We start from the raw sequence: 24928 nt of genomic DNA, 5'->3' as shown, positions 1-24928 counted from the left end.
GATTGCCCTACACTGGCAGGCAAAGCTTCACCTTTAGCCATATGAGCAGTAGAAAAACAAGAGCTATCTCCACCCATGCCCTGCACCCCTAACTGGCTTGACTCTGCAGATGGGACTTATTACATTGCCTGTGAGCCACCTGGCATTAAAAAAAAAAATAAAAAAAAATATTAAAAAATCACACATACTACCAGCTTGTTCTTACCACTCAAGACTACACCCTTCTTTTTTTCCCCAAAATCAATGTGATGGGGAACAGAAGGGGTGGAGACTTCTCTATCTAAGACAGTCTTGGAGTCCCACAGGTTAAAAGTTCAGTCATCAACCTTTAAAGTGTAAACATTAACCTACATCATCACAGTTATTATGAGTAACATGATAGCGGTACAGTATTTAATGAGCCAGCTGCTGCTATAACTTGATGCTTAACTTTCTAGACCTATTTCTATGAAGGTTCAGCACAGAAAGCACTGAACAGAAACTGAAATTATTCAAGGGACAGGCAAGACTTGGTACTCCTGTCATTCTGCATTTCTGACAAGGCTATCCTATGCCTAGAGGCTAACATATGTAAAAGCAGCAAGCTGTTTCTGCTCTAACCTATCTTCACAAAGAGGGAAAGGGCTTGGGAAAAACTGCAAGTGCCAGAAAACCAAAGAACCTCTAAAAAATTCAAGGATATACTCTGCTGCCTATCCTAACAAGTAAAACTTAAGCAAGTTGGCAGTTAATATTATTAAAATTGCTTGAAAAGAGTATAATCCAGTCAGTGTTGTCAAACAGCAGTAGAGAAACTGTTTTGGGGGAGATTTCATCGTTTGTTATATTCCATGGACTACTTCTGCTTCATTGTGGCTTTCATTACATTCACCACTGTCAGGGAATATGACCTTAAATTGAAATATTAAAAGAGAAATCCACTGCTACAACATTTTTTCCAAGTCTTAAGAAAGACTTTTACTCCACCTCCTTTTAAAGGAGTATAAAAGGATCTACAAACAAAACCTTAGAAGCATTGTAAATGTAGGAAACAGTCCATGTGAAGTTTTAATCACATACCAGTCCACTGGTACTAAATCAGAATATTTACATATATATATATATAGTATAAATCAGTATTTACATATATATATATAAATCAGTATATATACATATATATATAGCTACTATATATAGCTTAGTAATTAGGAACTTGGTCACCCAGCCTCTGAGTCTATAACACTCATATTTGTGAGCACCATATAAACGTGTGGAATTAAGTGCAAATAGAACTGTCACTCTTTCCTTTGTGTCTATAAATGTCTCCATAATAAATTAGCCCATCAGTTATTTTATCATACATGTACAGATTTATTCATTTTCCCCCCATTCTTTACATGTTAAAACATAAATGGATGTTTTTCATTGCATTGTTTTTGGTAACCAGGAGGCAATTCCATTTAAGGGACTGAAAACACATGCTTCCACTGTAGATTCAATGTCCTCATGAAATTATTTTAGTACATTAACAGAAAAAGCTCTTGAAAATCTGAACAAGTAGTCATTTCCTTTCCCCCCCCACCTATAACAGTAATAACACAACCTACACTTTTTTCTGTAGAAGTCAATATTCACTGTGGCATGAGAATAAGCAAAGTCAGGGGTCCTTGACTGTACTGTTCACTTTGCTCCTGGTGTACTGTGTGAGCTCTGTCCTTTCTTTACACTATTCCCTAAAAAAAATAAAATAAAAAAAAAAAAAAAATTTCTTTTGTGTTTCTTAACTAGGTAAAGCAAAGAAAAAGTGGCCTTGTTAATAGTTTGGGTTTGTTGGTGTTTTGTTTTGTTTGTGGGGTTTTGGAGGTTTTTTGTTGGTCATTTTTTTAATGCTTTGGTAAAAGTCTCCCTTCCCTGTATCATGCAGACCTGCAATTGCACACACAATGTCCTCACACTCCGGAGCCCAAGAGCAAGGCAGTGTATAAACACCAAAGGGAATGATTGGATAACAGCATTGGCACTGTGAGAGCAGATCACATGTTAAAAAACACTGCCCAAACTCCAAAGAGCATTTGCTGAAAACAGCTGAGTGTGATGGCTTAAGACCAAGAGAAACAATTTAAGGATCCTTTCTGCCCTGTTTGAAAGTTTAATCACTTCCACGGCCGTCCTGGAACAACCTGCATAAGCGAAGCACTGCCAGAGGAGGAGAGCGGCAGGGTAACTGGCTGGCAGCTGATGGATTCCGGTAGCGCTCCACAGTTCCCATTCCAGGAAGAGCAACAAACAATGCATCTCTGACTCCTCATAAGCCATTTGCCAAGAACAAGGCCTGTACATGACTCAGGTAGTCTGAGAAGTTTCATTAGATGTTGAAGAAAGCACTCTCTGCCCAACAACGCGATCCAAATGTGCAGAATAATTTTGTTTGTTTGTTTGTTTTAAAGCCCATAATTACAAATTTGGTTGCATAATTTTAAAGAAGGAACTTTCTTCAACTGCGCTGTTATGAGCCTTAGGATGCCAGTTTGGTTTCAAGCATTTCTACAGTAAAGTTTATATAACTCGACACACTGGATTTCTGTTAGGCCTATATCCACAGAATACTTTTTTTTTAAAAAAAAACAGATATTTTGATTAATAATATGATTATGAGGGAATTAATTTCAGAGTTTTGCTACCCTCCTGCCCAGTGTGCCATAGGAGGAGTGAACTTAACAGTTATTCTACACGTTTACGTACCTAAGCAATGGTGTCTGAAATGCTCTTCAGCAGGCGGCTGCCAGGAGTCACAGCTTCCACTGCTGACCAAAACCAGGCAAGTTTCAGTTACAACGAGTTAGCATTAAGCAGCAGTGTGTGAAGGCTTCATTAGTAACAATGAAAACAGAGGCAGAATCCAGAAGCTTGAAGTGCTATAATTTGCAGTTAAGTAGTGTTAAAAAAAAGTAATAAATTATTACCGTCATATTGGAGTTCCTACAAATGCAGGCTACAGCAGTTAAAGTTGGTTTCACTAGGGAGTTATTGCTGGAAAGACACAGGAACTTCAGCTAACTGTTCAGGGGTAGGCTGTTTTCCTTAGGAAATGGAGACATTATCCAACAATGTTTTAGTGTAGTGTCACAAACGTGTAACTGCTGTGTAGTATCCATGGTATGCACGTAGCCTTCTGAAACACTATCTATTCACTTTTGCTATAAAGCACACCTGTATCTAGATGTGACTACACACCTACACAGCTTTTCTGCAAGAACTGTCAGACACTGCACCTCGCAGGCTGGTGCACCTTTCCTCTAAGCTATTCCCCGTTCTCCTAGCAAACAAAATGCTGTGGAAAGAACAGTCTCTTCTGCATTTAGCTAAGCCGTATATTTGGCAGCTCTTTGAGGAAACAGCTCTGAACTGAGGAATTTAGTGAACAGATTAAAACACAGAGCCACGCTATCAAACACAGCAATTACTGAGCAGTGAATAGAGCCTGAACAACCATGCGGCAGTTAAGTATTTGATTCAGAAGCGAGAGTAGGTAGCCTCATTACTCCCCAAACTGTTATTTTAAGCAGTTCATAAGCTGCAGCCAAAGCCTAGTCTTAAAGCAGCAGCCTCATTAGCACAAGTTAAAGTACCTCCCACAAAGAAAAGGAAAAAAACCACCAAAAAACACCACAAAAAAACCAAACCAACCCAAAAAAGCCTCCCAAGCTAGCCAACAACTTTTGGGACTAATTCACTATTAAATAATGCCGACTTCAGAGACTACATATGAAAGAACTGAGTGTGCCACAACTTTTTTTGTGATACTATCTCTAAGGCACAAGCTAACTGCATCAGTACAGTGCTTCTAGCTTTTGTGTTTCAAAGTGCTGACTTTATATGTACTGGATGGCTTTCACAATCCACCACTTTAACACTTCTCTCTCCCCAGCTCATGATGCATTGTTTGCAATAAAATAAATGCAGTAGAGTCAAATCCAGTGCCAGGTCCCCACAGCTTAAGCAGTGCAGTAAATTGATAGTAAAGCTGCAAAACAATATAGACATTTACTGCCAATAGTGTAAGAACAAACCTAAGGAATCTGGACCTAGTCCAGCACGGTGTCTCTCCAGTTCTCATAAATGCAGCTTTAATCTTTGGGAAACTCTGAAGTGCAAGAAAAGTTAAAAGAGCTAGCGGCACACAAATACACACTAGTCCAAGTAAACAGTACAATCTTCTGGGAAGCCCAGGCAAGTAACTGTTTCAACAAAGAAACATGAAGTGGAAAAAAGCAAGATTTCAGGAATAAAAAACACTACTAAAGGTAGAAATAACTCTTCATAATGCCTTTCTTCCCTGTGCCTGACACTCTTAACCTATCTTTCCGTTAAATCCTATGAAGCCCTGTTGTCTGATGAGTAGCAGGCTGGGTACCTCAGGACTGAAGCCCTTTGTTTTTCCATACAAGCAATACCAGGCTGTGCAGGAGCACACGTTTCAGCCCTGACTGAGGGAAGGGATGATTCAAGCCATTTGACAAGTCTCTGCTCCAAACCCCCTTTCTCCAAGTTGCCTAATACCACAGTAATTCCCCACTTTCCAAGAAAGGATTTTAGAATCATTCCAATGCAAAATTATAAAACTTTTTATAGTTCTATTATTTTGACATATGACTGAATGTGACAGCAGGATGTACAGACTCATCATTAATTCAGACGATAAACTGATCTGGGATTCAAAGGCTGATGAGAAACTTGCACACATTTCTTCAAGGCAGCTTCCGGTACTACAGCTATACTTGTCCTTGGAAGCTTTCTCATTCCTTGAAATGGATACTATATATTTATTTCTTTCAAGCAAAAATTAGACTGCTAATTGCTTACTTGCAAAATGCAGTCCAGTTCAATAAAGCCAGAGAGATCCAGAGCAGAGCAGTAAGTGCTTTCAGTCTATTACCAAGAGAAAAAAGTAAGTGCTCTAAGCCTGAAAACAGGAGGTCAAATTCACTACTTCTTCAATTTACATAGCTTCAGCAGAATTACAACAGGGACAAAGTTGGCCCAGACTTCCAATGTTTTTGCAGAAGTCTTATCATGCATATTCTTGCCAAACAGACCTTTTTAAACATAGCCACCCCACACACACACCCCCGGCACCTCTTCTTATGACAGACTTAGCTTTGCACTACCCATAAGTAGGAGAGGATTACAGTTGTGCAAAACATTTGCAGCTCTGAAAAGCATAAACCATTATGTTGCAACTATTCCATGGAATATTTCAAATATTTCAAGGTCAGGAAGCCTTGGTTTTTTACTTACACACTTTTTAAATACTCAGTTTCATCTCCTGTTTAGAGAGGGCTTTATTAAAAGACCTTTGGAAGGGGTTTTAAAGACTATGGGGAAGGAGCGCACCTGAAGTCTAGCTTTTCAGTGCTTGTAAACTGACGTACTCGAGTCCTTTAATAGGGGGACTCCAACTGAATACATGGGACATCTTACTTGTGACAGCAGACTACAAAATTCAGCGTTCATCTCTTTGTAGAGTTAATTACAGCAGGCAGCAGTCTAGCAGGGCTTTTCCCGCTCTCTTAGAAAGTACTTAACAGAGCAAGAACAGGCTCTAGAATCAGTCTGCAAGCTTTCTGTTTCATTCTGCCAAAGCCTGTGATGCAACCTATATTGTAACCTTTTCCCACACTCCAGCTAGAATTAATAATCTGCCTACATCTGTATTTGTTTAAAGACAATGGCCCTTTATTGGGGAAAAAAAACCCACAACACAAAACACCCCCATCTCCCCCATAGGTAATTGTTCCTACTTAGTTTACCTGGGGGTGGGGGAATGCCTTAGAGAGCAGAGAAGTATTGCTTTCTCAAATAATCAGATTTCAAGTACTGGAATATTTGCCAATGATGCCTTGCAATACACACCTATGTTTGTATGTGGGTGAAGGGTAGTACCCTACTTGCTTAAGGGCAGATGCAGGGACAATAGCTTCTCTTCATATTAAAAAGTATAACTTTCACCCTAAGCACTTCACCACAGCACTGGTTTCTACTTTGCCGCAGAAGCTTGGATTAGGAACACTGGTGCAGTAGCAATCCTTGCTTTCAGAAAGCTTTGGGGATCAGCTGACGTTAAGATATCCCCCAAGAGGTACCCTCAGACAGTGGGAACACTTACACAAACACTACTGATGAAAAAAGTTTAGCTCCTATCATCACCAAAATCACAAACCACACGGTAGTATGTTACAATGCCTCACCTGGGTGGGACAGGGAAAGGAAATACTTTAAAATCTGTGATCTGTTATTTGTGATTTCCTAGGCTGACTGGGCAGCACTGTATCTACAACATTTACCAAAATAAATTCTAATTGCTTAGAAGACTGTAATAACTGACGTATCTACAACTCATCAAGGCCATGAATAGGCAATCCAATGCCGCAGTGGCAGCAGACCTGCTCAGCAGATCACTCCAGCAGGCAATATCCACTGCCATCTGCTTGGCCACCAGCACCTCAGAGCACACAGCTTTTGGCTCCACCAGCATGTGAAGGGCAGAGCTCAGTGGACCACAACGAACATGTTATGCAAGTGGCCCGTTACAGCAACCCTACTCTGCAAACATTAGTGCCTGAGCAGCTCTGACCAGCTACAACCCACGCTAGCCCTGCCCAACCAGGTCACCTAGTACAGCATGGGGTAAACGGCAGAAAAGGCACCGCTGCCCATTGACATAAGCCTCAACACTCCACTTACTCAGCAGAGCTGTATTCAACACAAATTAACTTCTCTTTCAGCAGAAAGCCCAGCTAATCTTGAAGGCGCACAGGACACAAACACCCCCCTTATTTTCCTCATTATATTTTTTCCCCGCTTAAAAAACAAAGCATAAAAAATAATCCAGCACTGTACTACTTTACAGCAGCACAAACCAAAGGTATTTGGAAGGTGGCTTCAGTATTTAGAATTGCACAGCAGTGTGTTATGTAACAGGAAAACCAGCTCTCATTGGATTTCCCCATTTAAAGATCCAAGAGCACAACAGAGAGCAAGAGTTTAAGCACATGCAGACACTGATTTCACAACATCTTTTAATACCTGCAAATAGCAGAGTCTTCTCAAAAAGTTCACAGGCAAAACATTTTGTTCTCATTTTGTAAGAAAGAATTTTGTCACATACATGTATCACAAATATATATGTATGTTATACTACATATGAAACCCTTTTGGAGTATATAATTCATGCTGGTTTAATTTAAAGAACATTCAAGCAAAGGTTAATCAAACAAGTGACAAAAGAAAGGGAGAGAACACTGTGCAGAGAGTGGGAAGTAGGTGCACTGTTGCTCAGTCACAAGTAATTAGAGCCTCACTGGCTGGCTGTTTTTCCACAGAGTAATATTCAATAATCCCTACAAAGCCTGAAATATTTCAGTCAGATGGGAAAGCTCTCATTATAATCACTATTGTCAGGATGTCCTGCAAAAACAAGTTTCCCCTCCCCAGAGAGGGACACAGAGATTGTTCCTGTAAATATTACAAGACATGATATTTATCACCAGTTATTTTCTAAGTCACAAGTATTTTCATGTGAAAGGGCACTCTTTGCAACACGTCTCGGAAGGACTGTTAATCAATAACTGGTTTTCCAATAACCAGTCTCAAAAGACAGTTGCTTTAAAACTAAAACACAAGCCTTCCTCAAGTGAAAAACAAGCCTCCATATTTATATTGCTGTGTCTTCTCTTGACTTTCGCTCACTCCCAGCCTCCTATCTGTGTGTCCTTTCACACTACTTCAGTCCACCAAAGCAAGCAGATCAGGCTGGATTTGCTATGGCAGAGAATTGGTTGAGAATGAGGAAGGACAAAGGCTTTCAAAGTAAGTAAATGCCCCCCACGCTGACACACATTATAAGATTTTGAATTTCTCTCCTTGGTTACAAAACCTTTTATTTTGAATTACAGCTGTTGTACCCTGCTTGCTCCACAGAACATGTCATTTATTAGTATGCAGTAACTCTACCAACCCATTTCAATTATTCTACAACATCATTTTAAGGAATACCTCAGCTCTCTTTAAGGACTGATAAAACACATTACCAACACTAAAAATACAAAAGTAAACCTTCTCATCAGGTTGCTCCCCACCTTGTTTCTTTCTAAAGTTGTGTTAGCTTACATTGTTTCAAGAGCAGGTGTCTGCTTACACGACTGGTGGCAACCATAGAACAGTTTGGGTTGGGAGGGTCCTTAAAGATCATCTAGTTCCAACCCCCCGCCATGGGCAGGGACACCTTCCACTAGACCAGGCTGCCCAAAGCCCCATCCAGCCTGGCCTTGGGCACTTCCAGGGATGGGGCATCCACAGCTTCTCTGGGCAACCTGTTCCAGTATCTAACCAACCTCACAGTGAAGAATTTCTTTCTAATATCTAATCTAAATCTACCCTCTTTCAGTTTAAAACCCATTACCTCTTGTCCTATTGCTACAGGCTCTACTAAAACGTCTGTCCCCACCCTTCTTATAAGCCCCCTTTAGGCACTGCCAGGCTGCTATAAGGTCTCCCTGGAGCCTTCTCTTCTCCAGGCTAAACCACCCCAACTCTCTCAGCCTGTCTTCATAGAAGAGGGGCTCCAGCCGTCTATCATCTTCATGATCATCTTCAGCCTCATGATCATCTTCATGGCCATCCTCTGAACTTGCTCCAGCACTTCCCTGTCCTTCTTATGTTGGGGGCTCCAGAGTTATACTCCAGGTGGGGTCACACAAGAATGAAGTAGAGGGGGAGAATCACCTCCCTCCACCTGCTGGCCACACTTCTTTTGATGCAGCCCAGGGTTTGCTTGGCTTTCTGGGATGCAACCACATACTGTCAGGCTATGTTGAGCTTTTCATCCACCAGTATCCTGAAGTCCTTCTCCTCAGGGCTCCTTTCAATCCATTCTCTGCTCCGCCTGTGTTGATACTGTACCAAACCACACTCCTAGGAGCCACGACAAGTGCAAGCAAGAGTGAATGGTAACAAACAGAGGAGGGTAACTTCTACCACTAACACAGAGCCCCTCCTTAAAGCTTTTGGTAACTTAACATTATGGCCTTATAAGCCTGAACAGATATTTCCCCTACTTAAAAAAAAACACCCAATAACCCACAAACAAAAGAGGTCAAAGACATCTTAAAGTACCTCTGCCCGAGAACACCACTGAAAACTGGTCTGTAGACTTCCACATTTCATCAGCAAAACCTTCTTGCCTTGATTTATAGCCAAAAAAAAAGCTACAGCCTCACCATCTGGGACTACATGTGGTAAGAGCTTGCTACTGGCAATTATCCATATATTTTTGAAAAGAAATCCTAGGACAAGTTTTCTTAAACTCCATAATCAAAGCCTGGAGTATAATACAAAGGAAAAGACCAAACAACAGCACTTTCTCAAAATTTAAGCGAAATCTTCACTGAGTGTTAAAGGGAACTGCTAGTAGCAGCAAAACACACTGAATTCCTGTCTACAGCCAGGCAATATCAGGGTCTGTTTGCAGAATTAAGATGAGCATAAATCAATAAGTCACCTCTGCGAACCTTGGGGTCAGGAGCCTATTCAGAACTCCCAACACACTGCAATCATGGAGATGCTGTCTTCATTTCTTGGGAGAGGAAGATCAAATCATCATACTGTCACCTTAAATATTTCAGCCTTGGAATGTCGCTCATCATGCAGATGCCACAAACAAGTGAAATCTGTAAGGACGGTGATTAAACAGAAGTCTAACAGAAAAAGGACGTATCCATAAGTATCACCATGGTGTGAGCATCAGTCTTCTCTATACTACTTTCCTATGCTCTGCATCAGTTATTGACTACAAAGATTTATATTAAACATACTGCAGTGAAAAGCAAAGCTACTCTGCATCCAGTCTTCAGTGACACTGAGCATCTGAGATGTCGTTTACAGTAGCAATCCAGGTAACTCACACGGACAGCGAGGCTCACAGTGACTCCCTGAATGCAAACTATCTGACAGCTGTGTTTCTTAAACTTGAGAATAACCTGGTGAAGAAAAATCCTGGCACAAAAATAAATAAATACACTCTGAAGTATTTCAGAAAAGACAGATTGGAAGTGTAAGAACATACCAAAACGCTGATAACCCAGGCACAATGACAAGCACAAGCTGCTTGGTCTGCAGCCTGGGTTTATTGCCAATACCTCATTCAGCAGCTGGTGGTTGCTGTCCTTTTCTGGTTTACAGATGGCGACTGCCATCTGCTTTTTCTTTACCCTCATATTTTGCAGTGACTGCAGACTGCAGCTAAACACAGCACTTTAACATAGCTAGATGGCTGGAGAAGGTTGTGGGCTTTTTTGTTTGGATGGGTTTTTTTAAACACAAACTACTTTTTCTTCCTTTGTTGCAGGGAATAAGAGTGAGGTAAACATGTTTTGATTTTTCTAGTGGAAGGGTACACACACAAAATGTGAAAGTAACATTGACTAGAGTTTGCGTGGATTGCATGTCCAAGATGGGGAGCACATTCCTCAATGAAACAGCTGTTAAAAATAAGAAGGAATGGCAGGCATGAAGGTTCAGCAGTTTGTTTTCCGCCATACTGCCACTGCTGCTCTCAGAGAGGTGAGTGCACTCACAAGTGCAAACTCCACTGACATGACACCTCTGTGTCTTCAAAAACAGCTCAGACACATTTGATGTCATTCATGGTGTCTTAGTATACAAGCTGAAATTTAGTACTGTAACTTTCAGCAGTGCATTAGTCAGCATGCAGGCAATGAGGAAACAAACTCTGAAAAAGGAAAAAAACAAAGCTAGAATTGGCTGCATAAAAGGATGACTTCTCATGTCAAGGGCGGGTAACTGGATAAACCTGCATTTCCAAAACAGCCTTCTGAAAAGCTCTCTGAAGCAGAATTGAGAAACAAGATAGCTTTGTACACTAAGATACAACAGTGTGCATCAAGTTCAGTCAGCATTTCTATAATAAACCTTGCCTGTGCAGGAATTTAAAATAAAGCTGAAAGATCTGGAATTCAAGAATGGAAAAACCTAGCCACTTCGGCACACTTAACAGTATGTCTTACAACGTTACGAGATTTTAGGTCCAGGATCTTTCACTGGACTTTCAACTAGTCAGATTGTCTCTGCCCAGACATCAGCACTATGATCATATTCCCATCAATTAAATTAGAGTTCAGGCATCCTGCAGAAATATTTTTGAAAACATACGTTACTTCCTCACTCCTTTTCCTCATTGTCTCCCAGCACACAGACAATAAAAATTCTTCTTAATGTTTTCTGTGACATCCATTATCCTCAGAACCTTCAGGAGGCATCCCCATTCCTCACAAGGAAAGAAAGCACATTTCTAGTACAGCATAGCATGCCATAGGAGGTGGCTATGGCACTAGGCTGCAGCAAGGCTCTTCTGAAGATATAACTCCACCAGTTGGAGTATTTCCTAGCTGCAGGGGTGTGCAGTGGCACCATCCTCTTTCCACAACCCTTCAATGCAAAACAAAAAAAAAAAATCAGCAGTAGATCACAGAAAAGATCTGTGAGCAATTGTGCCTGGCATGTCAGATTGTGGAAGGATGGTTGTTTCTACATTTGCTTCAGATGTAAGAGGAAGACGCAGAAGAAAGCTGGCTGTGAAAAAAAAAAAAATAAATCAACATCCATGTAAAGGACTAGGCCAATTAGTAGGCATGGCTGGAGGTTCAGACTGTCATGGTATTAAACAACAGAAACGAAGACTGAAAAGCGGGTGGCCAGCAACCAAACTACAAATTCCATATGTAAGTACGAGTCCCTTCTGGGACTTCCAGTACCTTGAGTGTTTCTCCTGGGTTGATGACGTTTTTGGGTAACTCAGCTCCTAAGAAAACTGAGTCTTTGCCTCCTCTTCCAAGCTGATTTTAAATCCAGCCTCCAATACACTCTACTGAAAACCACTGGCTGAGATTAAGGAACAATTGTAAATCCACAACTATGACTTCTAACAGGAAACCCCTGCTTTCCCTGAAGCCAGCTGCATAGACACTAGTACCAGAAAAGGAAGAGTGCTTCAGCTAACTAAATTTTTATTCCTAAGTGAAGGGCATCAACTGGAAGATTTCTATGATTTGGAATCTCTGCTACTTCCCACATTTTGCTTTCCACCAGTCTCAGCAGATAGCTGTGCTTAATTTACTGTAACTCTTGATTCCAAACCCAGTTTCCTCTTGTTGACGTCTGCACAGGTAAACTCCATAAATTTGACATGAACTCAAACGTATAGAAGCATAGCTAATCCCTGACAAAAATTGTGTTTCCTCTACAGAGCTAAAGAGCAAAACTAGGCTTCAACAGATATGAAACAACAAGAAGATAATCTATTTGACCAGCATTAATAAAAGGGAACAAAAACTCCAACGGACTTTTAATCCGGCAAACAATTACGCAGAAAGAATTTGTACCATCATCCCATTGAAGCTACAGAAAGTATTATTCTTGTTCAAAATAATTCAACACACACACACAGGGCAGCTACAGGCGTGTGTCAGTATTGACAGAGCAGTTCAGCTTTCCACTAGCACAGCCTGCCACAAACACCTTGTCTCCACCTTTAGTACAGGGACACACATTCTACTTCCTAGAGAAACCTGCATCCAGGTTAAGCTGCAGTGACCTGCCTACTGAACTGTTTATTCCAGCCATTATCAGCAAGTTAATAATTTAAAAGAGAAAGTGTAGCTAACATTCAAGTGCTTCTCTGAAACTGCTAGCATAAAAGGAACATCTATACATACAGATCACTGAGATGGAGCTTGGGACAATTCGCCTGTTCAGTGGCTGTCATAGGCAAACCTATAAATCAATGAAATGGGAGGTTTGTGTAGAATTTGGTAAATGTGATTCCACTCCACTGAAAGAGAAAAATATTTTGCCTCAAGCAGCAAGATGTGAAAGCCCAGCTTTTACAGTACTCCCTAATTTCATTTCTGATGCTTCATCTGTATTTTTATTTGTTTATTAAACAGTGCCCATACCCTCCCTCACCTTCATTATACAGATCTGACCCACAGACATTAGCATCTACTCATACCATGCTTCAACTCAATGCAGGTGAGACTCCTATGTATGAGTTTCAAGTAGTACTTGGCTGCAAAAACAGCGCACTGTGAGATGTGCCTTTAGTGAATGAAGGTAGTTCATTAGAACAGAGAAAATTGCATCAATCATTGTGGCGTTTGTTGTCCTGGGACATTACTGTTGTGGCCTGAGGTTGGTTAGACTGGGTTAAATAGTTCCTTAACATGGCTTAAAAAAAACCCCAACAACCAAATACCCAAAACCAACAACACACACACAAATAACTTCTGAAGAGAATTCTGATAATACAAAACTATTTTGAGATGCTTTCACTTAGAACTCTTAATACTCAAATACCAGAAAAACAAGTTATCCAGTTGAAAAGTAGAGATTAAATTTAAAGTAGCAGGGGGCCGGGGGGGCACAAAAAGTACCCTGTGGGTAGCTGAGTAAGCAACGAATGTACACATGTGAGTTTGTGCAGGAAGAAAAATTATGTACTCCCACCGATTCAGCTGAGCCCAGCAATGAGTAGAGTTCCATCATCACTTACTTGCGCATGGCCAGAAGCAACACTAAGCCAGTACTCACTAATTTCTCTGGAGTTCAATATGACAAGCGAAAGGTTTTCTCTTAAAAATAAAGCCAGACTTCTATGTACCTGGATACAAAGGCAACTTTGAAGGAGTAAACGGACAGAGCAGTTTCTGAGCAAGCTTGCAAACAGCAGCAAGAGGGTCAAGACTCTTGACAATACTACAATCACAAAAACATCAGGGGATCTGACTGCAACATATTTCTTTTAAAAAATGCATGCTTAGCTATTCTCTGGTTTTTTCAGTGCAAAATAAAAACCATAGTACTACCCAGGCATGTGTAATATGGTACAGATAGGTCAATTTCTCCTTGCTATCATGTTATTCCAATGGCAAGTTACTGTATAAGCCCCATGAAAGGGTATTATTTGCATATTTTCAGAAAAAAAAAAAAAAAAGAAGAATGCAGCAAGACCTCAGAGAACTTCAAGATCCTTGGACAGATCTACCACTTTCCAGGTTCCTCTCTCTCTCCCAGAAGAAATAACCGTAAACCTACATTCCCCTTTTACACATATTTTCCTCACAGTTGGAATTGTATTCCAAATTCAAGGTTTTTAAAGCCACTACTTTTATAGTGGTAACAATGAATAATAACCACTGCTTGCTATCAATCTTTCATGAGTGGTGTTTCTTATTATATAAATCTTTCTTGAGAGTTGTCTAAATTAAATTGAACTCCCATCTTTTTGCAACTTCAACAAGCATTCTGTCCTGCAAGTACAGTAACCAAATACTGCACCCTGTTCTCACATGAACAGCTCTGATGAATACCATGTTATCATTTACATCTCGGTTGAAATAACCCTGTTTACTTACAAAAGTTACTTTGTAAAATTCAATCTTTCCCTGATTAGGGTTATCCTCAATTCACACGCCAAGTTAACCTGAATTCCTCTTAACAGCTATCCTTCACACTATCGATGTGGTACTGTTTTGAACTTCTGCCATCCACGTAATGTCAAGTATGCTCCCTGAGCACATGAACAGATCATGGGCTGTTTCCCCCCTACAAAAACAGTTGACAAAATACATGAATAAAATCCTCCAGAATCAGCAGTGGAAGCCTCTTCTCACAGAGCTGATCAACAAGTGTAAGATGACTCTTACCCAGCATAGATAAGCTCTCAGTAATCCCAGCACACACTTTGATAAACAGACTGTGTTACAACAAAGCCAAGTCCTCAGACCTGGGACTTTCACTCTGAAAGCCAGAGGGACTGAACAAATCAGATTTGCTCTACTGGTCTGAAGACATATTCCCTGCTATCCCTGAGACTTCCAGTACAATCTCTTTGCTTTACTGCAAATAAATTACTTTATGTGAGGATATCTCTGTCTTTATTACAAATAAGTTATTTTATGGTACCCAGCACCTACAAGTATGAATGGTGAAATACTACAAAGGAGACAGCTTTTTAGTTGCTTCCTGAAAAAAAAAATCCCCAAACATAAGTTCCTCCTGCATCCTCAGCAGCTGCAAATTAGATAATGAATACAGAGGTTTTTTAAGGACGTACCTCCCAGATACTTGGAGAATTATTCTAAAATAAATTTCCAGGAAAATCACAGATATTTTTGGACCCATCTTCTTCTGACCATGGCTAGCAGAAAGAAGGAGGAAGTTCAGAGAAACATTAGCATAACTCACTGGAAGGTGCAGGATGACAAACCACATGTCCAGGTTCTCCGTCCAGCCCCCTTACGCAACCAGTATTGTAATGAGAATTGGTACCTTTCCTTCCTTCCACCCACTCCTTCCCCCAACTTTGCCTCAAATGCAGATGGGCAAGATAAGGCTACCAACTGTCATGAAAACCTCCAAGACCTGATTTTGCTGAGCCAGTTCACCAGCATTTAACCATTCTGCCCAAAACAAACTGGAGGTCAGCCTATTGACTAGCGTCAAGAGGCCCCATTGAGAGAACCACCATCCCAGGCAGTTTTGCTGGTTTAAAGCGTGGTGGAAGCCAGAGACCAAGATGTCATTCTGCATCCAGCCTGAGGCACAGACTCCACAGCGTGGGATAAGATTACACTTCCACACCCCATGCAGTACCTGTTTTGTAAGTATACAGTTTCAGTTTCCAGGACTATCAGTTTAATGCCCTTGAAGATGCCAAATTCCCTTTTCTTTTGGGTATCTTAAGTTTGTGTTTGGGTGTAGACACACAGCAACAAAAGAACAACTGAATTAAAATTTAGCCAATCGGAGTTTAACAAGGAATATATATTTCCCTAATGCATGCAGAACATTGAGACTAAGAACATAAACAATCATGTTAGAAATCTCCCACATCTCTCTGGATGAACAAATCTTACCACTGAAATGAGCATAACAGAAAACATTGCCATCCATGCACCAGCAGCAAAATCTCCTGGTAATGACAGACGTTGCTGCCATGTGCCAAAGGACTGGAAAAAGCCCTTCTCTTATTTTCAGGATGACAAAGAATCAGTGTTACTGTTCAGAGACCTAAAGCATGTATGTCTAGCTTTGCATTAGCAGCAATACTCATGGAGCAGATTAGACGTACGTTCCTTGACCAGTTTTAAATAAGCAGGCAGGTGAGGGATTCCATTGTTAGGTTAGTTAAGACTTCTTTTCATTAATTTGCCATAAATATCATAAGGTGGCTATTTCAGTTATTAATTATTCAATTCATTATCCAGAAGTATGACAATTGCTTTTCTATGCTCTTCAAATGTTAATTTTAGAAACACAACATTATAAACAGGCTGAGAAGGTATTCCCCTCCCATCTCCCCAAGTGGAAGGAGAGGGGGCATCACTTAAAAATGTCATAAAATTGAGTAAGAGTTATTAAGACTACATCCAAGGTGCACAAAATCAACAGGGCAGAGGAGGGAAATACTAAGGTGACTGGAATTGCCTGTGCCTGCATTCGAAGAATGGCTGAGGCCAAAGGTCACACACACAGGATGGATACCTTTTGTTAAATACTAATCTACCTGGACATATCTTCGATTAACATAAAGAACCACATTCACTCACTATCTTCAGTAACAGAAACCGTATTTGTTTTACAACACAAGCTTCAAGGGAATATTCAAGCGGCTAAGTGTATGATTCTGTGCCTATTTCATCTGGTTTCTTTATGGATACAGTTGCAGAACTGCTGGAAAGCTGGTGACTTAAAACAATTCAAGTGTAAAATAAGCTTCTGCTGACCCCTACAAGTTGTATTTGAAGAGTGCACAATGTAGCAAAATTCTTGTATTTTATAACGGGAGAGGACAACAGAGGCAGTCAATAAAAGTTTAAAAAGGCAATTCAAAGTAATTTTTATTTGCACTGTTCTACTACAGAACAGCTGGACCTCAAGACCCTGCAATAGCGGGTACTATACAGACACGTAACAAAACTGCAGGCCTTGTCCCAAAGACAAGAGGAGGAAAGGAAGTTGAAATATTAGGTGAAAAAGCAGGGAATACTTCCTTTCCTTTGATGTGAACTTTGTCAGGAGCATGTGGCTACAAAGATTACTGCAGATTAAAAAATCCTTAACATTTTCATTTAATTATTTGTTTACACTGGAAGAGCAAACTCACTGACTACCAGACTTGTCGGATTACAATACAGACAGCCAAAGACAAGAAAAGAAATGGCTGTTATCAATTTACAGAAAATCTCACAGATGTTAGCCACTTTATGATCCACATAAATATTTGTTTCCCAGATGACAAAAAACCCAACAACCTCTTATACACACTCTAATCAAGTCTGAGTATTCTTATAAGACCTCAATTAGCAAAATAACAATTATATTAAAACTTGTAATGATATCAAAATATCCTTAATGGAGGAATGAGCTGCTTTATTACTCTGGAGTATCAAATCCATTAAAGGCCTCCTGGGTTTTGAACTGCTGTACAAACACAGGTCCAGCATGATTACAGAAACTGCAGATGAAGACAGGTAGCCCACCTCCCTTGAAGATGACACTGACTTAGTATGTGCTAGAGAGGGAAAAAGAAAAAAAGAAACTTCTCAGCAGCTGCAGGTGCTTGCTGAGCAAATAGGACAGGTAAAGAACTAAGACAAAGCAAACACTGAAGTGGCAACAGAGCAACAGACTCTTAAGACTCAAGGAAGCCACACGTGGGTCCATCACACATCTTGCTTCCTCTCAGAGCTGCACTGGAGTGACCTTTCTTGATAACGGGGAAGGGAGAACACCACCCTGAATACATGCATTCTCCATGATCAGGCATTCCAGCTCAAACTCACCTAACCACTAACAATGCATGCAAATGTACAGAGGGTAAGTAACTACACGTATCAGTGTGCAAATGGGGTTCTAGAGACAGTGTGAGCCATTTCAAGTATTTATTAAAGGAAAAACAAGTGAGTGTGCTTCCAAAATAACTGGTACAGCATCCTACATTGTTTTTCACTAGGTATGTTTAAAACCAGATGCACTTCTAAGTTTGCTGTCTGTGCTTCTGTGCACATTTGTGCACTGACATTTCACAGCAACAACAGAAAAAAGGAATAATCAAAAATGGAATCTCAGTTATAACAAAAGAGTCAAAGGATAAGCACATCTGTATAACTACTGCAAGTAGAACACACTAGCTAAGTCAACAAGAACTTTTACCCTGGGAAACTATCAGTGCCATTGAACAAAACCAGGAAAATTATTAATTCTTAGCTTTGTGGACTGTTGACTTTGGACGTCATCCAGTGGGTGATAAAGGAAAGTAATATGCTTCTTAAAACATTAAAAACTCAACCTCACACTAAAGTTTGTACCCCATTTTATATGGGCAATTTCAAATATACAGAAGAGCAGGTAACTATGTACACAAGACCCTAACACATCAGGCATGTTTAACAATGACAAGCAATATATATTTTAGCACAACACTCAAACCTGTCAGGTTCTTTGCCACTTCAAGAAAGAAGAAAAAAAGTACAAGCTGCAAACTCAAAAAAATCTTGCGTTCTGAATTTGTTTCTAACAGCTACCAAGCTACCTTTCTCCTTCAAGAAAAAACAGGTAGCTGTAAATGAATCAGTGCTTATAAATATGCATAGCATAAATTTGCTATTTAAATGCTTGCTAGCCTCTCCTGTTACATGGTAGAATGGTAACATCTGAAACTTGAAAGGTGTCTTGAGGCTACAAACTAACATTTGTTTTGTAAACAAACAAAAAAAATCTGTTACAATCTTTATCACCCCAAATAAGACCAAAAATAGACTACAAACTAACATTCGTTTTGTAAACAAACAAAAAAAAATCTGTTACAATCTTTATCACCCCAAATAAGACCAAAAAAAGACTACAAACTAACATTCGTTTTGTAAACAAACAAAAAAACCTGTTACAATCTTTATACCCTCAAATAAGACCACAAAAAGGAGTGCTCACATCACTCGATCACAAGAAAGGGTAAACATTCTAATGATCAAACTTAATATTCCAGTCACGATTGTAAGATGCAGGATCCCTGCCGGACCAGCAGAATTTAAACACTATGATCCATGTGGAAAACATCAATGACACGATATAAGATAGCAGTGACTACACAGGCTTGACAGATCTCTGTTATAAATCAATGGCCAACAGCATCCCTCCATCATCACCACCACTCACCTATGTTAAAACACCATAAATATTTTTCTTTAGCAATTACAATTTCTTGGTTTAGGGGTCTTTTTGTCAGAAAAAGTCAGCATATTTGAACAATATGTATTTTTCTATACTCTGCCAAAGGCACTCTGCCCCTTATGCACACAAATAGAAGTATAGCTAATTTTACATTGTCTTTGGCAAGGCTGTCTTCTATAACAAGGCGGTATTGCATTCTGTATTCTCCAAGCTTACAATCACCTTTAACAAAAAAAACCAACCAAACAAACAAAAAAACCCCCAGGTATTTATCCAGACTGTGCACAGAAATCAAAGAAAACACACAGAAATTCTCTGATATATTTCTGATGCAGAACCCTTATCCCTAACCAGAAAAAGAGGGGTTTATAACTAAAAAGTATTTTTTTCTTCATATCCAAAGCAGATGATTGCATAACAATCCAGGGGATTTAAATACAGGCACCTATCATGCACAGTGCATTTGTGGGTGCCAATATGCATTGCCAGACTGCACCACTCACTCACAGTCTCTACAGCCCACAGAAGAGCTAATAAAACGTTATGCCTGCTGTGCAGCATATTCCACACACAGCCCTGATCGCACTGCAGAACCGTGACATACCTTTCAGTCTTTTGGAATTCCCGTTCTTTTGCTGCTCATCCTCTTCATTGATGGTAAATAAACCCAGCGGATTTGGCCTGGCACTTTTCCTCAGTCTCTCTTGTCGAAGGGCAGTAGTTGAACCAGGCATGTTGCTGTTGCTTCTTGCTTATTAAAAAAAAAAAAAAGTAAGAAACTCCAGTCCCTGCTTAGCTGCAACACTGCCTGTTCATTTGAGCACTTGTAATAGATCCCCTATGGATAAGCAGTATGCAAACAGCTGACAAATACCAACATCCAGTCGGCAGCGACAGGCTTGCAGTCTTTCCCTACCTTCAAGAAAAGCCCTAATTAAAGGTACATTGTTTTGGATGCTGCCCGTCACTGTCTTAACCTGTTCAATCAGATCCCAGCCCACAGCTCCAGGTTTCTTGCTGCAGCACCTTTTTCCCTGCAATCCTCTTCCAGCTACAGCACACTAAAATATTCAGCACGCAACACAAGAGGAGAAAATATGATACGCCACTGTTAACAGTTGCCCTGACAACACTGACACATCCTAATCAAAAGGGGTCTATGAGCGTTGTCTCCTCAGCTGCAGCGAGCCGGCCTTGGGAGCGATGTCTCCTGCACGCGTGCGGGGAGCTGGGAGCACCTCGGCAGCAGGGGCTGCTCCCTCCTCCTGGCAGGGCAGTGGGAGGATAAAGCTGCGCTTGCACAAGCAGATGAGCACCGAGTGAAAAGAAGCCTGGAAGGCTCCAGGCACGAACCTGCGTTTTGCCAGCTGCTCTGTTTATTCATGTTTAGAAATTTTAGCCTAATCTAAAACAATGAGTATGAGTCTTCTTCCATAGATGCATGTGTTGGGTGTCTCCCCCTCCACACACCCCTTAACTTAATCACCTTCCTATGCAGTGCATACTTTTTGCATTAGGAATGCATACGCCCACAATTACAGACAGGTGTTGGAGCATTCTTCTCCATGTGTGAAAACTCAAAAATCAGGATTTTTGGCTTGCCCAGACAGCACAGAACAACAAAAGGACTTTTGGAGTGAATATTCTGTATCACACCATTAGTTTATACAGCATCAAACATTAACATACAGTTTGCAAAATGGACAAAATACAGCCTGGGTGGTTTTAACTAGTCGGATTCCCTTTATATGCTGGCATTCTGGATTTTCTTTAGCAGTTTATGACAGAGCACTTGCTCACAAATTTTGCAATCTGCATGTTCCATCCTTCACAGCTCCAAATGCCACTATGCAACATACCAGAGAGAGAGAGAGACCTTAATCTTCATTCACTTCCACCTCTCTAATTCAATGTGTACTCATCATTTCATGGTGAGCTAGCTAAGAAAAGCTGCAAGCTGGAACACTCTATAGTGTTAAAGTTACAGGATTTTCCTCCACTAGAGATTTATTTTTTTTAAGACAATCTCAATGTAACCTCAGCAGCCACCACAAGATGGCACATAAGTTAATTGACAAGTCTGCAGGTGGCTCATATTGAAAATACAAGATTATACAGACCTATATGATCACTTCAACAGCACGAGTAACAGTACTGAAGAAGAAGGGTGAGAATTTATGACAGTCAACATGGTATGTATCACTGTAACCTGGGATGCTCTTCACAGAGGAGTCCTGGATCATGCTCAGCTGGCAGGACAGCTCTGTTCTCACACATCTCAGGCTCACCAGCCAGGAGCCCAGTGGATGGAGAAGAAAACAGCACCAGCTGAAGGCTCAGCTGGACCGTTCTTCCTCCTCCAGCACAGACACAAAACACCCACGCCATACAGAAGTTTCCTGCAGGGCTACCAGTTCTGAACCAAGCCCCCAGCCCACCTCTGGTACCTATTTCCTCCTGGCTACATCCTGCCACTTGGCTACACCTTGGACTCTCTGGGCGTACACGGAAGCTATGCATGATGACATTTGTCTACAGTTAAAGACACTTTGTACTAAAGGGTGTGGCAAAAAAAAAAAAAAAAGTAAGAAGTTCTAACACAAGCTGTTCTTTAGCTTAGAAGTTTGCTTTCTGGGGTTTATATAGGCTACTACCTTGTCCTGCAAGAGAAAAAGCTCCTTTCCTCAAATCCATCCACTTAATGCCTACCACAAATACTACATAACAGTACGCACATAGCCACAAAAAGAGGACAGTAGTTAGTACTACAAATACTATTCATACATGCCCAAGAATGTTGCCAACAGAGCAAAAGTAACAGAAAACACTTACATGGCAGCTTAGTTAAACAACACTCCTCCCCCATCACCGTTTAAGTCACCAAGAAAGGATTCCTGCCTTTTTAAACATTATGTTCAATCAACCAATCACCCTTGATTGCAAAACTACTTAAATAGGCATTTTAAAATATATAAGAAGCAGCTAGCACAAAAATACACCTGAGTGGAGGGGCTTCCAAAGGGGCTTCCAGGTTTACATGTATGATAACTGTTTCAGCGTCAGCGTTTCCCTATTATCTGAAGAGTCATGGAGAACAGCTACAAGACTGAGAATGTCTTCCTTGGTCCTTGCAAGATCTCCTGCACCCGTAAGAGTGACTTGCTCTGAGTACAAAACGTAGTAATGACTAAGCCTGATGTTTCAGGAGCTGGCGAAGATGGATTTGGTCTATGACACACAGGCAACTAAGGCGTTGAGTATTTCTTGCCGCTGACTTACTAACGCAGAGGTGAATTCCGACAGAGAAAAAGGACCAACAGCACATTCAGCTTATGCAGCATGGTTTTATTTTGAGGCCTCTGTGGTTAGAAACTATACCAGCCCATAATATGTTTCCAAATGCCTAATAAAATGGCACTCCAGCCACCTGCAACTTGTTACAAATAAAAGACACCTATTACAACAGAAGATACCACATAACTTCAGGTACTCGGGTTTTTGTAAAAATACCTCCCTAATAACACCATTAAATACGCATTAAAATGTACCAACGCTGCATAAAACCAGACCATACCGATAAATCCCCTCCCTCCCTCTGCTGGTTTAGGGCAGAAAAATAAATTCCTGAGGTATTCCTAACAGGAAAGCTTTGCTTATTTTAGCCTTGTCCTAGCTGTGTGTCTCAGCTATATGAAAACTGGGATGAAAGCAACATTCCCTTGAAGGAACAAAGTGGTGGATAATTTTAGTAGCAAGGCTGTTAAATTCTTAAAAAAAAAAACACCAAAAAACCCAAAAACCAAACAACAAAAAAAAACCAACAAAAAAGAAAAAAAACCCAAACACAACAAACCATTTGGTTACATAGCCCCTGTCACTAATTCCCCCCCTCCTCCCCCCCAACCATTAGTCATACTGTGTACCAATACAATCACAGCTGGGCTCTTACTGATGGGGTGAGACTCTCTCGAGATGGAATGAGGGCAACAGTGTATCTTGCGGGGATCGGTTTTTCCTTTTTACAACACTTTCAAACTCGTTATCAGTTAAACCACTAAGCTTAAAGATACCATCTTTCATCCACTAGATTCCATAGGTACAATCACCTGTACAATACATTATCTGAAATGCAATAGTCTTAAACATCAATTTGAAGAAAGTCTATTAGGATAATATTATATAATTATATTGTAATCTGGGAAATGTAAATATTTATAACAACACGCTAATTGATATTTCTGCTTTAACATCAGGTATTAAGGCTTGATATGTCTATCCATGAACTGAAAAGCAAGTCGAACCCAGTCACCATGATACCTATGCACAGTCTACTATAGGCAATCTGATAATTTCCAACAGCTGAAGTTTAGATTTGCTATCTTCTTTCATTCACAGAACTGTTTCAGTTCCTGTAAACTATCCAAACACTACATGAAGCTCATTACTGAGATTGAGTATAACGAGTTGCACATGATTAAGTTCATGTTCTACAGCCACAGCCTTGTGAAGCACTCTGCCAGTCCGAGCTTACTGAAGTGAACCTTTTTGCTCTTTCACAGTGGGGAAGGAAGAAAAAAGGCAGTATTCAACACAAGTTAGCTAACTAACAGAAAGGAAATACCTTACGAAGACAAGACAATTCGTACGTTTCACAGGAGTTGGCAGGCTGTGGTAACTAGGACTTTATGATTTCAAGAAAATAACACACGATGTAATACTGACTGGAAGCCATCTTGTATCGTTGGCCGTGTTATCTTACATTACCAAAAACTAAGGCAACTGAATGCAGGATCATATAGTATTGCAAAAGAAGCAAAAGAAATTTATAGACTAATTGACTATAAAAAGCCCTGCAAACAGAAGCACTCATAAGACTGCTGACTAACAATATACAGCTTTTTCCTCCCACTCCGTGAAACACACATTGTGTGTTCATCAAGCTACATTTTACACAGATTTCATGTCTTTCTCCTGCCATTTTCTTAGGAAAAGAGCTGTTAAAATACTGTTTTAAAACAACACGATACCTAAAGAGCAAGCAACCAAGAAGTCAGGATTTGATGGGGGAACCTCTCCAGCCACACACACACCAAAAAAACCCCCAAACACCACCTTCCCACCCACCCCCAAAACTCTAAAAAGAAAACATAAAAATAAAAAAAAAAATCCCAACCCCTCAAAGCTTCATGGTCTTACAAGCTCTCAGTCTTAACACACACAAAAGTATACCATCTGCCATTATATGAAACCCAGATATGACCATCAATAGATTAGACCACTAGTTATCCTCCAGCCTTCAAACATTCCTCATTGTCAGCCAGAATGATTGGGGGGGGGGGGGGGGGGGGGGGGGGCGGGGAAAGAGTTCAAGGCACAGACGCATCAAGCCAATTTCAGAAGCCAGGACAGTCTGCTCACCAGTGCTCTTCTTTCCAACCTTAAGCTCTCCAAAGCCTAAGGTAAGTTATAACTTCTAGCCTCAGTTTCTCAAGTTATAAAATGTAATAAAACCTTCAGAATTCTTTTTGAAGAACTCACTTATTCTTTTGTCTTTTAAAATACTTTGTATGACCCTACTGTTACAAGAGCTACTCAGCAACTATTCAACTACTGAAACAATAGAGGAAAGAAACGTTTGGAC

At 40.4% G+C, this 24928-nt stretch overlaps 1 protein-coding gene across 7 annotated transcripts in view; it reads right to left on the bottom strand.

Moving 5' to 3' along the window:
* Positions 1–24928, bottom strand: part of MAP7 (microtubule associated protein 7) — a 127317-nt gene that overhangs the window by 93501 nt on the left and 8888 nt on the right. For 5 of the 7 annotated variants that reach the window (XM_055713601.1, XM_055713602.1, XM_055713603.1 and 2 more), the window contains exon 2: positions 19892–20034. The exons of 1 other annotated variant lie outside the window; for it this stretch is intronic. In XM_055713601.1, coding sequence (XP_055569576.1) covers positions 19892–20034 — 143 coding nt within the window. Of the gene's footprint in view, positions 1–19891; positions 20039–24928 lie in introns of all 7 variants that reach the window. One more of the 7 variants, XM_055713606.1, reaches the window with a different exon arrangement.

This window comes from Falco cherrug, chromosome 6 (genome assembly GCF_023634085.1).
Source record: "Falco cherrug isolate bFalChe1 chromosome 6, bFalChe1.pri, whole genome shotgun sequence".
Lineage (NCBI taxonomy): Eukaryota > Metazoa > Chordata > Aves > Falconiformes > Falconidae > Falco > Falco cherrug.
This window is presented reverse-complemented; position numbering and strand designations above follow the sequence as displayed.